The following is a 16,130-nucleotide window of genomic DNA, read 5'->3' as shown; positions in this document are numbered from 1 at the left end:
AGCATTTATAAATTGGATCCAGTGTTGATGGATGGAGTTCTTAGAGTCGGAGGATGGCTATGTAAGGTAGCCTGAAGTCAAGCACCCTGTCATTCTCTCCAAAGACCTTCACATATCTACACTTATCCTCTGCCACCTACATCAACAAACAGGACATGGTGGAAGGAATCACATGCTCTCACTTCTTTGTCAAAGGTATTGGCTCACCAATGCAAACTCTGCAGCAAGGAAGATCACCCCAGAGTGTGTTGTGTGCAGAAGGCAAAGAGGCAAGACTGGTGAGTAGAAGATGGCAGATTTGACACTTGAAAGGATCATACCAGACATCCCATTATTTACCAATGTAGGTGTGACTTACTTTGGTCCTACAGAAATAAAAACAAGGAAGAGGAAATGTTAAAAGATATGGAGTGATCTATACAATTATGTCCAGTAGAGCAGTACACATTGAAATTGCTTACTCTGGTAACATAGATTTGTGTATCAACACCATAAGAAGATTTATGTGTTGAAGAGGACAAGTACAACACGTAAGATCTGATGATGGGACTTACTTTGTTGGTTCTGAGAGAGAACCCAGAGAAGCTCTACTTGCTTTAAACCAAGGCAAGATCAAAGATGCTCTACTTCAGGAAGGAATAGAGTGGAGTTTCAATCTCCCTGAGGAGTCTGGGAAAGGCTCGTTCAGATGATTCACCAGGTGCTCCATTCTGTCCTGTTTACAACAGACCCTAGATGAGGAGGGATTGCACACCGTGCTGTGTGAAGTGGAGGCTATTCTAAACAGCTGCCCAATCACCACGTTAACCTAGATCTAGAAGCTCTCACCCCAAATCACAGTTTACTGTTAAAGTCAAAGCCTGTCCTAACCCCTGGAATCTTAAAAAAAAATACATTTAAAAAACCTGTACACCAGACGGCGTTGGAAGCAAGTCCAGTACATGGCCGACTTATTTAGGAAGAGATGGACACAGGAATACCTGTCACTCTTACAGAAAAGACAGACATAGAAAGGTTCAGCACTTTTGTGAAGCATCACAGCACAGTTGAAAGATAAATGGCAAATAGAAATCCAAAATGAATGGTATTAAGAGATAGATGGGAGAGGTTGAATGGAGCTGAAGGGTGGGACTAATAACAAGATAACCAATATAAAACATACGGGGGGGGGGGTCTGTAAAATGTATATAGGTTCAGAAATGTTGCGAAATAGCATAGTTACAAATAGAAATCAAACTGTATGGACATCAGAAATAGAGGAAGGACTAAAAACAAACAAAATATAACTATTGAAAAATAGATTGTCTATAAGATGTATAAACTGAAGGTAGAAGCCTAAGTGTTATTGTTTATTAGTTTACTCCAATTGGGGGAAGAGTGGTAGGGTTTGCAGAAAATAATAAAGGTATACTCTAAAAAAAAAGTATGTATATCTATATAGGTATATGTATGGATATGGATATATACATATTTACCAAAAAAAGACATGGGGGATTGGAAATGATGCAGTCTATTACATTAATGGAAGCAACAATCTTTCTGCAAAATTAAGCTGATCCACCCTTAAATAAAAAAAGACATAAAAAAAAAGACATAAGTGGGGTAAAATGAAATGCAGCTTAGTGAAGGAGACCCCACGGCACCACGTAGTGCAAGGATACTTGGAAAGGTTCTTGAGACCAAGCCTGATTCCAATGAGTTAGTACGTGTAGTATGCCTGAAGACAAGAACCAACATGCAAGAAAGACCAATTTCCAAGAAAAATACTCCAAGAAGGTGCAGTATAAGAAGGGTCCTTCAAGTTAAGCTTTCACACCAAATCATATTGGGGCCGGCGTGGAGTTGCTAATTGGCAGCGATGCTCCACAGGCCGTCAACCCTGTTGATGACTAGTGTTGGAGATGGACCCCACACCGCTGTAACCCAATTGGTAAGGGTCTCTTGACAGTCCCATAGGAGAAGGTGGTGACAACCCAGGACAGATTGGCTGCCCTGCTGTTACTACCCACCACATCTACATATGAGACACGCAGGAATGACAAACTGGGTGCTACAGGATGCTGCCTTAGACGACCCGTCAATCTACAACTGAGCTTACCATATTATAGGCTGAGCTGTTGCTAAGTGCTAGCAACCTCTGGCCCTGAAAATCATCCCTCCATGAAGACACATGCACACATACATTGTTGGCTCCTTTTTTTTTTGCATTTGTATAATTGTTTCTTTCTAAGTCAGAGAATAATTTGGGGTCGGTGTGTAGGAGCCATTTTGGCCTGTTTATGAGTTGTGTATATGTTGCCTGTCACTGGTTATTTTTACTTGTTTTGTACAAGTTGGGGTCATGGGTCACTGGTCTCATGTGCAAAAAGGTAGCACAGGTGACCAGGAAGGGTTAGCACAGGTGAGAGGAGAGGGCATACAGTTCTTACCGTATCACATATATAGCTTATAGAATATGCATCTCTCTGCACCTTTTGCATAGGAATGTGTGTTTTGGAGCTATTTATATATGCAATAAAAAGGGAACTTCACTCCAAAAGAGTAATGTCTGGAAAGCTGACTTTTGTGGACGGGTAATGGACCGCACTCTCCTGTGGCAGTGGCAGTTCATAGGGTTCGCCACGACACACGGTGTGCAAAGCTCTTAGAGACTCACCCAGAAAGACTCACAGCTGTCATTGTTGTCAAAGGTGACTCTAACATGTATTCACTTAGGGGTGTGAATACTTTATAATTTTCAATACGTTTGTAAAAATAAAACAAACACGTGTTTTCACTTTGTCGTTATGGGATATTGTGTGTACACGGGTGAGAAGAAAATCAATTGAATCTGTTTTGAATTCAGGCTGTAACGCAACATGTGGAAAAAGTCGAGGGGTATGAATACTTTCAAAAGGCACTGTATTTACTGTTAAGCAGGCGGACAGGCATCGAGGCATTCAGTTACTGTTCTATTGAAAGTTATAATGTGGAAAACGAGTGACCTAAGAGACTTTGAGTGTGGTATGATCGTCGGTGCGTCAGAGTTATCGTCAGAGTAAAAACATTGCCTGGTCCTACGAATCCCAGTTCCTGTTGTGTCACGCTGATGCCCGAGTCAGGATTTGGCGTAAGCAGCATGAGATCATGGACCCATCTTGTCTGGTATCAATGGTACAAGCAGGTGGTAGTGGTGTGGGGAATCCTTTCCCGAAACATGTTAGGTCCCTTGATACCAATTTGAGCCATGAACATTTCCGACACCTTGTATGATCCATTCCGGGAAGAATTCAGGCTGTTCTGGTGGCAAAAAAGCCCGGTACTAGATGGGTGTGCCTAACAAACTAGCCACTGTGTATAATCTCTAGGAACTCTACTTTTCAAGAGTAAAGTGAAATGTGTCCCTCATTGTGGGGTATTGTTTGTAGATTGATAAGGGAATAAACAATTAAAACCATTTTAGAATAAGGCTGTAACGTAACAATGTGGAAAAAGGTTAAGGGGTCTGAATACTTTCCAAATGCACTGAATATACAACCACTATCCCCAACACACCCCACCACCCCTTCCCGCTACTTAGGTCCCAACAGAACTTACTCCAGGCAGTTGGCCTGGAAGGCAGGAACACCTTCTCAAACCCCCCTGTAGTTGTTCTGCACTAAAATTTGGCCAGCCACACACTTCTGACGCAAAAAAAAATAATTCCACAGAATTTATGAACTAGGCCTTTATTACTCTGAGAAAAATACTCCTTAGTAAGGGTTTGACTGCTGCAGGAATCTTTGCATGAGGGTTTCCTGCCATCTCTCACTGGCTAGCCGCAGGGCTGTCCCTGGCCAAAAAGCAACAAGCCGTCGCTGCTAGGTGCCCCTCCCCAAAAAAACTACTAGCTAACTATTAGCAACCTGCAGATAATTGGTTCAAAAGTTGTTTCAAGTATGCTAACGTTACCATTATTCAGCTGGTTTTCAGAGAACCCCAGATTATCTACAGAGTAAGGTTAGCTAATGTTTAACAGTTGTCCCCACTAGGGCAATACACATTTAATTAACTGTTCAATTAAAGATTTAATTGTTTGAAAAGTGAGCAAATAAAAAAATGTTTGAACCCCTTGTTAAAATATTATGTGTACTGTTCACATTCCACAAATGCTTATTTAGATTCCCATGATTTGATTCACTGGGATTGAACTGAATCCCATCTACTAAAATAAAAGTGAATCGTTCACAAGAATCAGATACAAAATATTTTTGGGGGTAGAAATGTGAAGCGGGGCATCCGCTTAACAGAAAAATATATATTATACTGCCTAAGTATGCCTATACCTTTCATATTAAATTGATGGCTGACCATCTTTGATGCACTATTGGCAGTAGGTACAAAGAAGAGCAACAGTTTTTATCTTAATGTTCTTGAAGAGAGCTGAAAGAAAAAGAAAACGGAATCCCATTTGTTATTTACTACACATTTAATGTACACATGTTCAAAAGGCAATACAAAAATAAAACAAATACACGAGAGATTTAATAAATACAAAGAAAACTCTCCATCCATGCGTATTCATCCTCCAAATCAAAGCTCAAGGCTAGGTTCAAAGTTGATACACTGGACCCTCACTCATACAAGGAATACTGTCAATAACAGTTAAGAAATTAAAACAAATATCATTCAATAATTGGTTGGTTGTACATAGATATATCATGTCAACTGAATTCAATCTTAGGCCATAACTTTGACTAATTTGGCCTAATTCCCAACTGACTTTCACCGCAGCACGTGACTGGAGGGTTTCAGCATCTGTCCAATAAGAAACCCGAAGGTGTTAGAAGTCAAAAGATATACTCTGGTTGTGCAAGTGCATTCTGATCCATCAGTGGACGGATGATTCGGTTTGAGACGGCCCGTCTTTACTGAACTATCTGGGGCATCTCGCTCCAGGCTTTGGCCTTCTTTTTGGCCAGGGCCATCCATGGGGGCTCATCCTGGGCTAGGGCTGTAGGTGCGGGGTGAGCTGGGGCTCTCTTCCCCTCCTTCTCAACCACAGCAGGCTTAGAAATCTCAAGAGAACACAACACTATGGACGAGCAGAGAACAACATCTTTAGTGACACAATCACTCTGCATTGTCCTAAAGACACTGTAGGTGTGATAAAGTCCTACAACCAACAAAATGTTATCAAAACGGACTGAAATATTTTTGAAGTCTTATGTCATTGAAGATTAGGCATTCTCAGATACAGAACATTTTCAACAGGAACATTTTATTCACATGTTTCTTCCACATGGGGGCAGCAGTGTATCAATCACACTCAGTCTTTTGAGAGAACAATGAAAACACTTTATAAGAAAGTGATGTGTGTGGTAGCAGAGTGGGATACTGAGGAGTCAAACCTTTTACAGGAGGTCCCGGAGGCTTGGCTTGGTCTTTGTTGACAGGACTCGTCAATGTAGGAATGGAACCTTTTCTGTTCGTCTCCCCCTGGAAATAGATGGAATTAACTGCTTATTCATTCCAACATGTATAACAAAGTAAATGGCACTTACACAACTTCAGTCTCATATAAACTCTAGATATTGCTTCAAAAGGTAGACCCTGTCGTGATTGCAGAATAAAAGCTAACAAGAGCTAAGGACTGGATGGATGGGTTGATTGACAAGTCAACGGTTTCTCTCTGAAACAGTGGGCTTCTCGTTAAACAAAAGAACACAAAACAATGTGCACCATCCCTACCTTCTCGGCAGGGACCTTCTTCTCAGTAGTTTCCTCCAATGAGCTCTCTTTGAAGATTCTTTGCTTTTGTCTGGCCACTGAGATCCAGCTTGGTGATTCAGATCCCCCGCTAGATCCAACACTAGGCACTCGACCCACAGACAGATCTGAAACAGAAGAACACAGGAGAATGTTTTCAAATGGTGCGAAAAATGGTATGATTGGCCTGGTAATTTCATTTGGCATAATCTTTTTGTTTAGAGTGGAAATGTAAGAGGTACGAACCAAAGACAAATGCCGAAAACCATTAGCATTCAAATACAGCCAATTTGTTGATAGAAATAGTCAGTGAAGAGGGCACAACAAAACCTATTCCCCCTCAGGAGCCTAAAAAGATTTGGCATGGGTCCTCAGATCCTCAAAATGTTCTACAGCTGCACAGTCGAGAGCATCCTGACTGGTTGCATCACTGCCTGATATGGCAACTGCTCAGCCTCTGACCGAAAGGCACTACAAAGTGTAGTGCGTACGGCCCAGTACAACAATGGTACAACAAGCTTTCTGCCATCCAGGACCTCTATACCAAGCAGTGTCAGAGGAAGGCCTTAACAATTGTCAACGTCTCCAGCCACCCTAGTCAGACTGTTCTCTCGGCTACCGAACGGAAAGCGGTAACGGCGCGCCAAATCTAGGTTCAAGAAGCTTTTCAACATCTTCTACCTCCAAGCCATAAGACTCCTGAACACCTAATCAAATGGCTACCCAGACTATTTGCGCACCCCCCTCTCTTTTACACCGCTGCTACTCTCCGTTGTTATCATCTATGCATAGTCACTTTAATAACTCGACCTACATGTACATATTACCTCAACTGACCGGTACCCCCCACCCCCCCCCGCCCGCCCGCCCGCCCCGTATTTAGTCTTGCTATTGTTAATTTACTGCTGCTCTTTAATTACTTGCTACTTTTATTTCTTATCCATATTTTTTTTAACTGCATTGTTGGCCAGGGGCTCATAAGTAAGCATTTCAATGTAAGGACTACACCGGTTGTATTCGGCGCATGTGACTAATAACATTTAATTTAGAGGAATCTCTCCTTGGTGTTTATAGGTCTCTTTTTAGATATCTCAATAAGACTGCTCTCAACAGTACTCATGGACCCGTTTCAGTGTGAATTGTTAGTCCAGGAGGAGTCCAAATCCCTAAAACATACATAGACTAAATGTTTTGTCATTTGAAGATTAGTGAGCTCAACATTGTGAAATATATATAAACAAGAGGTGGCATTGTGAGTGAAGGATAGGCCATATATATCACACGTCTGTAAACACTGACTGGTGTGATGGTGACTAAGACGGTTTTAGTACCTGGTGTTCTCTTGGGCTTGACGATACCGTCCAGCTCGGAGGGCTTTCTGAGCAGGGCAGATTTGCTTTGTGGCTGTGGTTCAGTGAGCGAGGACCTCTGTGGTTCTATGGGAAGTGAGTGTGCTGGGGATGAGGGGGGAGTTTCACTCTCTGATCCTAAGCGCAACATACCCACAGAGGTCTTCCTCAGCCTAACGCCAAACGGATTCTCAGGGGTCCCTTCCTCCTGGGCTGCAGGAACGGCAGGTGGAGTGTCTTTGGAGGAATGTGTGGGTGCCGTGGTGCTCTGTGTTCTGCTGGGACAAGCAGGGACTTCAGCCACCACAGGGCTAAGTGGCTCCACTCTACTTGAGGGATCTGTTTTTGCTGTAACCCCTGCTTCCACAGCCCCAGGCACAGTGACAGAGGGGGAGGTAGCAGGGGAGGGAGATGTAGAAGGGGAGGTTGGCTCGTTGGTGTCCAACCTTTGCCAGGTGGGGGAAATTGTGAACCTTGGTCTACTCTGTTCAGAGTCACAAGATGGCTTCCCATGATCCTCTGTGGCAGTTGGTCCACTACAGGGCTCCTGGGGGCTCTGCTCTGGGCCAGAAGCTGCACTGGGACTGGTTATACTGTACTGGTCAGACGTTACACTGGGCTCTTCCTGGTCCTGTGTGGCGTGTGTGGTGGACTCAGGCTGGTCTGGGGAATCTGGAGGAGGTGTACTGCTATTTGGCAGCTGGGAGACACAGACTGGTTCCCTAACTGTTTGGTCAGGCAGCTCAGTGGGGCACTCAGGGCTCTCACAAGCTCTCTCCGTGTCTGTGTCATTGTCTGGAACCTGCTGTGCATCATCCTCCACAGAGGTTGACGTTATATCCTCTGGCTCCAATAAGGCTGTTTGCACTGGCACCTCTGAGATTGGCTCTGTTTTTTCCTCCTGCCTCCACACATCTTTCTTTTTTTCCTCTGCCTCATCTTGGACAACCTCCTCTGCTTCCTCTATTACCGCTTTTTCCTCTAACCCTGCTGCCTCCTCCCCATCTTCTTGTTCCTCTTCCATATAAACTGAAGGAATGTCCTGATCTTCTTTTGTTAAGTATTCAGGGTTGATTTCATCTTGATCCTCCTCTCCCTCCTTTGGTTTGAAATGTTCTACCACATACTCCTCCTCAGATGCATAAGGCTCACCCTCCTCCTCTTGGGACTCTGCTGGGCAGTCAGGTCCATCACTGGGGAGACAGGCTTCTTCCTGTTGGGTTGGATCTGAAGGAAGGGACGGAGGCTCAGGCTCATCAGCCAGCTCATCCATCCAGCTCTCAGGGTCTAAACCCTTCACATTCACCTCATCGAGGGGCACAGCCTCCAGCCCCAGGACAGACGCCAGGGGACACTTGAGGGAGCGCAGCACCTCCTGGAGTAGAGAGCCACCCTCCTCAGCCACCTCACACCCATTAGGGGCCAGGAGGAAGTCATCGTAGTCTCTAGTAGGGGGCTCCAGAGAGTCCAGGGAGCCAGGCAGGGGTGCAGTCTGGGTCAGAACCTTAGCCTGGCCTGAGAGACATTCCTCAGAATCAGACTCATTCTGTATGGAAGGGGATGAGGAAGAGACATCCTGAGACACTTCTGGTTGGTCCCCCTGCTCATCCACCTCCTTATCTGGGGCTGATCGCTCGGCCTGCTGGGATACCACGGCCCCATCGGTCTGCTCCTTCTCGGCAGCAACAGCCTGCTCACATTTCACATCTGGAACACACACACACACACACACAACTACGTCTGAGCAGAGTCACTATAGCAAGTCACTATAGCATTATTATGACAACCATACTTACTCAATACCATGAAACATAATCTTGCCGATATTGCATCAATATTTTGTGTAATGCTACTGTAATAAGGATAATTTATATTACCTTCCTCCTGGTCCTCCTCCACAGATTCTGGAATCACAACACTCCGTCTTTCCTCTTGGAATGACTCTCCCTCAGCCCTGCCATCAACCCTCTGAGCAACAGAAATATGGCAGAGATGAGTCATAATGTAATCTTAATTTATCTTTAAATGAACTGTATCATTATCTGTCAAGCTTCAGTCATATCGGACACATGTTTTACAAAGATCTGGTAGACTCATGAGCCATGCAAGTTGATGGCAGGCTGGCGCGTTGTGGTTGGGCTAGATGGGCTGGACACTTGGCTCATGGGATGGATTTTTATGGGGTTCTGCTCTGGTGATCAAAGGGGACTTGTGCTGGGTATGGAATAGAAGGGGATGGGTATGTACGGTTGATGTCGGAAGTTTACATACACTTTAGGTTGGAGTCATTAAAACAAATTTTTCAACCACTCCACAAATCTCTTGTTAACAAACTATAGTTTTGGCAAGTAGGTTAGGGAATCTACTTTGTGCATGCAAAGGCCGCAGGAAAAAAAAGTAGACCTCCACAAGTCTGGTTCATCATTGGGAGCAATTTCCAAAACGCCTGAAGGTACCACGTTCATCTGTACAAACAATAGTACGCAAGTATAAACACCATGGGACCACGTCTTACCGCTCAGGAAGGAGACACATTGTGTAAAAGTATCTATGTCCACAGTAAAACAAGTCCTATATTGACAATCTGAATGGCCACTCAGCAAGGAAGACACCACCTGCTTCAAAACCGCCATAATAAAAAGCCAGACTACGGTTTGCAAATGCACATGGGGACAAAGATCGTAGTTTTTGGAGAAATGTCCTCTGGTCTGATGAAACAAAAATAGAACTGTTTGGCCATAATGACCATCGTTATGTTTGGAGGAAAAATGGGGAGGCTTGCAAGCCGAAGAACACCATCCCAACCATGAAGCACGGGGGTGGCAGCATCATGTTGTGGGGGTGCTTTGCTGCAGGAGGGCCTTGTGCACTTCACAAAAATAGATGGCATCATGAGGACAATGTCTTAAGACATCAGTCAGGAAGTTAAAGCTTAGTCGAAAATGGGTCTTCTAAATGGACAATGGCCCCAAGCATACTTCCAAAGTTGTGGCAAAATGGCTTAAGGACAACAAAGTCAAGGTATTGGAGTGGCCATCACAAAGCCCTGACCTCAATCTTATAGAAAATGTGGGCAGAACTGAAAAAGTGTGTGTGAGCAAGGAGGCCTACAAAACTGACTCAGTTACACCAGCTCTGCCAGGAGGAAAGGGCCAAAATTCACCCAACTTATTGTGGGAAGCTTGTGGAAGGCTACCCAAAACATTTGACCCAAGTTTAAATTGTTTAAAGGCAATGTTACCAAATACTAATTGAATGTATGTAAACTTCTGAACCACTGGGAATGTGATGAAATAAATAAAAGCTAAAATAAATAATTCTCTAGTATTATTCTGACATTTCCCATTCTTTAAATAAAGTGGTAATCCTAACGGACCTAAAACAGGGAATTTTTACTAGGATTAAATGTCAGGAATTGTGAAAAACTGAGTTTAAATGCATTTGGCTAAGTTGCATGTAAACTTCCGCCTTCAACTGTACATCTTACAGTGGTGGGTTTCCTCATCTTGGAGCAGGCCTTGTGTCGGACGGCCAGGCGGTGGCGAGCGGCGGTGTTGTCCAGGCAGCCCATGGGACTGGCAGGCTGGCTGAAGTCTACAGGCAGGGGGATCAGGGGACTGACCGATCTTGAGCCCGCCTCACAGGACATCTACACATGAGGGGAGAGAGAGAGGCCATTTTAACACAGTAAATAATATAATGATTACAACCTCAATGTCTTCAGACATCTGTCCACATGTCACATTACTCTCTGCTGAAGCCAGGTACCAGCTAAACAGATTCAAGAATGCTGAATCAAATATAGTTTCTCTCCTGACACAGATTAACCATATCCTAAGATATGGGGGTGAGTTTCCTACTCAAGACAAAAGGAAAAGCTATAAGAAATGGAGAAGAGAAAGGACTGACTGTCTGTTCAGCTGGATAAACAATGTCAGGGACGCCATTATAAAGACCTCCTAGCAGCGTCGAGCGTCAGTAAAAATGTCCCAGGCAGACCAATGTCCTGGCATTTTTCTGCCTGGCTCCCACTGACATTAGCTGAACAAATACAGGCCTCCACTCTCAGTGCTCTGGAATGTAGGTAGGTTTCCTCTACTGTTTCTGACAGCAATTCCACCTCAAATGGTCCACCTCGGACTTAACAGCTTGCTTTCATGCTAGAAATGGATTCTTATGATAAATAGCTATTTGTCATATACAATACAGATTTTACACAAACATGGACATTTAAGCAAATAGGATTGCTGCTATTATGGGTATCAAAATGTATTTGCCCTGTGTAACCAGAGACAGAGGTAGTTTCACTTACGACAACCTGTTTGTATTGTATCCAGCAGAGTGGATTGATTACACACACACAAATTTACTGAATATATACAGTAAATTAATGTATTGCGTTTGTTCTATAGCCAGAGCTAGTCTTGGCAGGGCCTCCTGACTCTGAGTGGTGTAATATCCCCATTTGCAGAAGACAGCCTGACTGCCAGAGAACACCAATGGAATGCATTCAGACCACACGGGAGGACCCCCACCCACCTTCCTCTGAGTCAAACAATACATCCTGCAGAAACAGACCAGCAGAATGAAATGCAGCTTTATTACTGTCAGGTCATCATCTTCAGCTGAAGATTTGTGGTGGGATTCTCAGTGCTGCTTGCAGCTGGGAGACAAAGCAAGTGTACTGCCACCCCTTCCCATTTCAAAAGAGGTCAAACCAAAAGCACGCTGCCATTTATGGTTCGAAAAACAATCTCTAGCTTGTTACAGCTCCGGGTCCAGCTGAAGGCATGACAAGCGAGGCATAACACAAGCGCGTGACAACTATTTGGAATTCCGAGAATAAACAAGTGCATCTGTGTGTGTGTGCCTGCGTTATGTTTGTCATTCAAGACGAACAGTCAGAAACGACTGAAAAATCACACATGGTAAGATGGTACACCACCCCCCCCCAGTATATTATAATATATACAAAAACAATAGAAGCTACTATTGAACGTGCTATCAGAGGGCTGTGTAAGCCTTTTTAAGTCAATCAAATGCCAATTGTGGTTTTCCTTTTTTAGGACATTCCTTTCACAACTTCAGACGATTATTTGGAGTCCCTTGGCAGATTCCTTTCAATCAAATTCAATTGAGAAAAGCTTAAAAGATTCAATCAGCATTCATAGAAACTAGCCAAGTGTCTATTCATTCCAATGGTCCCATTATGTCGAGTGTGAGCGTGCCAGCTGCGATAATAACACCAACATACGTGCTGAGGCAGATACACTTCACACAGCATTATTCCACTGACTGTCTTGTTTACGTTAACTCATGAATAAGTTCCAGTAATTACAATTGATCATGAGACTTTTGCCAAATCATTCAGACATAGAGAGGCAGAAAAGAGAAGTATCCTAAATTCTGATGTGTATAACAAACCACTGTGTACATGTATGGTGTAAATATGGCCAACAACGCATGTAGCTGCTCTGAGCCTCAGTCGCACATGGTATACATATCATTGACGTATGAAGCTCAACAATGCTTCTATCCTGACTCACTCCTATTGCTTAACACTGCATCTGACACAGAAGCTTTCATTTCTTGAAGAGTACAAGCTTCATCGGAAGACACACAGCTTCATACATCAAGGCAGATGTACTCCAAGACGTCAACACGTGTAATACATCTGGGGAACATTTATCCTTAAAATCAAATGACAATACAACCCAGTCATCTTGATCCATTTCTTCCACATCATACGATAGAGCCTCCTCTCTGCCTCTTTGGGCTAATGGCGCATTCTGATTGGTCATGATGGTCAAATGACAAGGAGGATCATTCAATGTGTCCACTGAATAGGAAGCACATGACTATATTAACAAAATAGCATGGAAAGCGGGATATTACCTGGTCTTCATCGCTGTCTGTTCCCTCCAGACTCAGGGAGCTGTTCCTCTGTACCAGTTTGGGAGGAGAGAGACAGGATGAGTGACGGCGCAGTTATAAAAGGGTGATAGACAGCAATAGATCTGTAGACATAAGCACGAGTCATCCTCACGGTAGCTTTCATGAAACATGAATGTGTGGTATGTGCAGGTATTGGATGTGACAGGTATCATGTGACTGCAGTCACATATTATAATTGTGTGGCATGTACTAGGTACTGAAGACCAGAACTAGCTACGTAGCTAATCTGGTCCAATGATTGCAAACATGAAGTTGACCCCATGAACACGATGCCAGTCCTCACTGCATAATGATGCGTACCCTGTGGGACACCCCAGCCAGGACGGCGTGCAGGGTGGAGTACTCTGGTGGGCTGCAGGGAAGGCCGTCATCCTCAGACAGAGTCCCTGCGTCATCCCCCTTCACACACAGAGATGGAGGAGAGCCTAGCCGGATGGCCTGTTTCAGCTGGAGCTGCAGGACAACATACTTAGCAACCTTGATTTTGCAAAGTATTAAATGTAAAACTTCTACAAATATGACTTGTGTGCAGCAAGAGTACTAAAGATTGGTTTTTCACTTTCAGATCACATGTTCTGAGAGCATGCTACCCTACCTAGTGGTTGAGAACTCGTCAAAGTAGAATGATAAGTGAAAGTGAGTTAAGCAACAATCGGTCCATTCTAGCTGAAAAACAGACTTTGCGTGGTGAAAGAAAGCAGTATCACAGATAGTGTCCATTCAGTGTGTGTATCTGAATGAGCTCAGCTGCTCTCAAGGACAGTCTCAAGTCTGTCTCCTTCCAACAAAATGTATTAGAATCACTATCCTTCTCCAAATGGACTTATTATAGACTGAACACCACCAGCCAAACATCTGTTATCTCCTCCATTTTAGCATGTTGTTGTGCCTAGTCAACGCTGTTGTGCATCAGACCGTTTTATGTATTAGCCTGCGCGTACACGCCGGCCCGTTGTGGCAGTCTGCCCAGAACACTCCAGGTAGTAAGACCTGAGCCTTAGCTAGCTAGCGCCCAGTCTACCCGGCTTATGACCAGACTGGCTAATTTTATACCTAGGTTCTACGGACAGAGTGCCAAAGCTAATACCGATTTAAGAGAGCTGAATATCAGATACTAACACGAGCCACGGAGACACATTGTTTTCACTTGTTGTGGGTGTACGATATTGGACTATAGGTACAAAATCCAGAATTACAGCCAGTCCAAGTATGGAACACAGGCTTAACTACCCACCTGTAGAGACTTGACTTTTCCATGGATGTTGTCCTGAAAGGCTCCCAGATCCTCGTTTACCTCTGACAGGGGCAAATCGGAGACAAAGACACTGTCATGTGACAGAGCCTTATTTCCCATGTAGATTTTTGACCTTGCAAAAAAAAGAAATAGAACAATTGAGTGTGAGATTTCATGTTAAAATGACAACTCAGATAATTTGGGGCCTCATTTACAAACACTACCACAAAATGTGCAGCACCTGTTCACGCAAAAGTTGGCATATATATTAAAGAAATGTACTTGATGTGAGAACATGCTTAAACTTCCCACACACCTTAGACCATATATGCACAATTTCTGACGGTTGAAGCACTGCCTTGCCAGCAGGCAAGAAGTATTTTGTGCAAATGGGGGAAATGACATGCTTATTCATAAAATCCAAAAGACATGATGCAGTTATTTGCCGTTAGTGAGAAGAGCAAAAAAATCTATTTGATCTTTGCAATAAAAATTGTTTTTTTCCTGATTATCTTTTTCCATGATCAATGCAGAATAAGTTCCTCACATTTCTGACTGAAATGGTTTCATACTCCCGAAGTAGCTAATACAACAAATTAAGATCCAATTTAACCTGTTAGAGCTCTAGGGGCGCTATTTAATTTTTGGATAAAAAACGTTCCCGTTTTAAGCGCGATATTTTGTCACGAAAAGATGCTCAACTATGCATATTCTTGACAGTTTTGGAAATAAAACACTCTGAAGTTTCAGAATCTGCAAAGATTTTGTCTGTAAGTGCCCCAGAACTCATTCTACAGGCGAAACCAAGATGATGCATCACCCAGGAATTAGCAGAATTTCTGAAGCTCTGTTTTCCATTCTCTCCTTATATGGCTGTGATTGCGCAACGAATGAGCCTACACTTTCTGTCGTTCGCCCAAGGTCTTAGCAGCATTGTGACGTATTTGTAGGCATATCATTGGAAGATTGACCATAAGAGACTACATTTTCCAAGTGTCCGCCTGGTGTCCTGCGTCGAATTCGGTGCGCAATTGCCAGCTGCTTCTACTTTACCATTTGATTCAGGGGAGAAAGCATGTGTCCAAGAACGATGTATCAATGAAGAGATATGTGAAAAACACCTTGATGATTGAATCTAAACAACGCTTGCCATGTTTTCAGTCGATATTATGGAGTTAATTTGGAAAAAAGTTCGCGTTTTGAGGACTGAATTTTCGGATTTTTTTTGGTAGCCAAATGTGATGTATAAAACGGAGCTATTTCTAATACACAAGGAATCTTTTTGGAAAAACTGAGCATCTGCTATCTAACAGAGTATCCTCATTGAAAACATCAGAAGTTCTTCAAAGGTAAATGATTTTATTTGAAGGCTTTTATGTTTTTGTTAATGTTGCGTGCTGGATGCTAACGCTAATGCTAACACTAAATGCTAACGCGAAATGCTAACGCTAGCTAGCTACTTTTACACAAATGATTGTTTTCCTATGGTTGAGAAGCATATTTTGAAAATCTGAGATGAGTGTTGTTTACAAAAGGCTAAGCTTGAGAGATGGCATATTTATTTCATTTCATTTGCGATTTTCATAAATAGTTAACGTTGTGTTATGCTAATGAGCTTGCTGATAGATTTACACAATCCTGGATACAGGGGTTTTTTCATAGCTAAACGTGACGCAGAAAACGGAGCGATTTGTCCTAAACAAATAATCTTTCAGGAAAAACTGAACATTTGCTATCTGAGAGTCTCCTCATTGAAAACATCTGAAGTTCTTCAAAGGTAAATTATTTTATTTGAATGCTTTTCTGTTTTTTTGTGTAAATGTTGCCAGCTGAATGCTAATGCTAAATGCTACGTTAGCCATCAA

At 43.2% G+C, this 16,130-nt stretch overlaps 1 protein-coding gene and 1 long non-coding RNA gene across 13 annotated transcripts in view; one reads left to right on the top strand and one right to left on the bottom strand.

Moving 5' to 3' along the window:
- Nucleotides 1-4,428: 4,428 nt before the first annotated feature.
- Nucleotides 4,429-16,130, bottom strand: part of LOC110488548 (uncharacterized) — a 39,151-nt gene continuing 27,449 nt past the window's right edge. For 6 of the 12 annotated variants that reach the window (XM_021560791.3, XM_090198134.1, XM_090198135.1 and 3 more), the window contains 9 exons: nt 14,266-14,398; nt 13,332-13,484; nt 12,972-13,019; nt 10,564-10,725; nt 8,954-9,044; nt 7,059-8,783; nt 5,710-5,855; nt 5,370-5,457; nt 4,429-5,053 (listed from right to left, as the gene is read on the bottom strand). In XM_021560791.3, coding sequence (XP_021416466.3) covers nt 4,887-5,053; nt 5,370-5,457; nt 5,710-5,855; nt 7,059-8,783; nt 8,954-9,044; nt 10,564-10,725; nt 12,972-13,019; nt 13,332-13,484; nt 14,266-14,398 — 2,713 coding nt within the window. In that variant the 3' untranslated portion in view covers nt 4,429-4,886. The remainder of the gene's footprint in view (nt 5,054-5,369; nt 5,458-5,709; nt 5,856-7,058; nt 8,784-8,953; nt 9,045-10,563; nt 10,726-12,971; nt 13,020-13,331; nt 13,485-14,265; nt 14,399-16,130) is intronic. The other 6 variants (XM_090198140.1, XM_090198137.1, XM_090198141.1 and 3 more) reach the window with 1 other exon arrangement.
- Nucleotides 15,476-16,130, top strand: part of LOC149978235 (uncharacterized) — a 1,155,107-nt gene continuing 1,154,452 nt past the window's right edge. Inside the window, exons 1-2 of the long non-coding RNA XR_016486222.1 lie at nt 15,476-15,614; nt 15,981-16,042. This is a non-coding gene — a long non-coding RNA (uncharacterized LOC149978235). The remainder of the gene's footprint in view (nt 15,615-15,980; nt 16,043-16,130) is intronic.

This window comes from Oncorhynchus mykiss, chromosome 14 (assembly GCF_057628025.1).
Source record: "Oncorhynchus mykiss isolate SJ-2025 chromosome 14, ASM5762802v1, whole genome shotgun sequence".
In the NCBI taxonomy this organism is placed as follows: domain Eukaryota; kingdom Metazoa; phylum Chordata; class Actinopteri; order Salmoniformes; family Salmonidae; genus Oncorhynchus; species Oncorhynchus mykiss.
The sequence above is the reverse complement of the archived record's forward strand: the minus strand, read 5'-3'. Positions and strand labels throughout refer to the sequence as shown.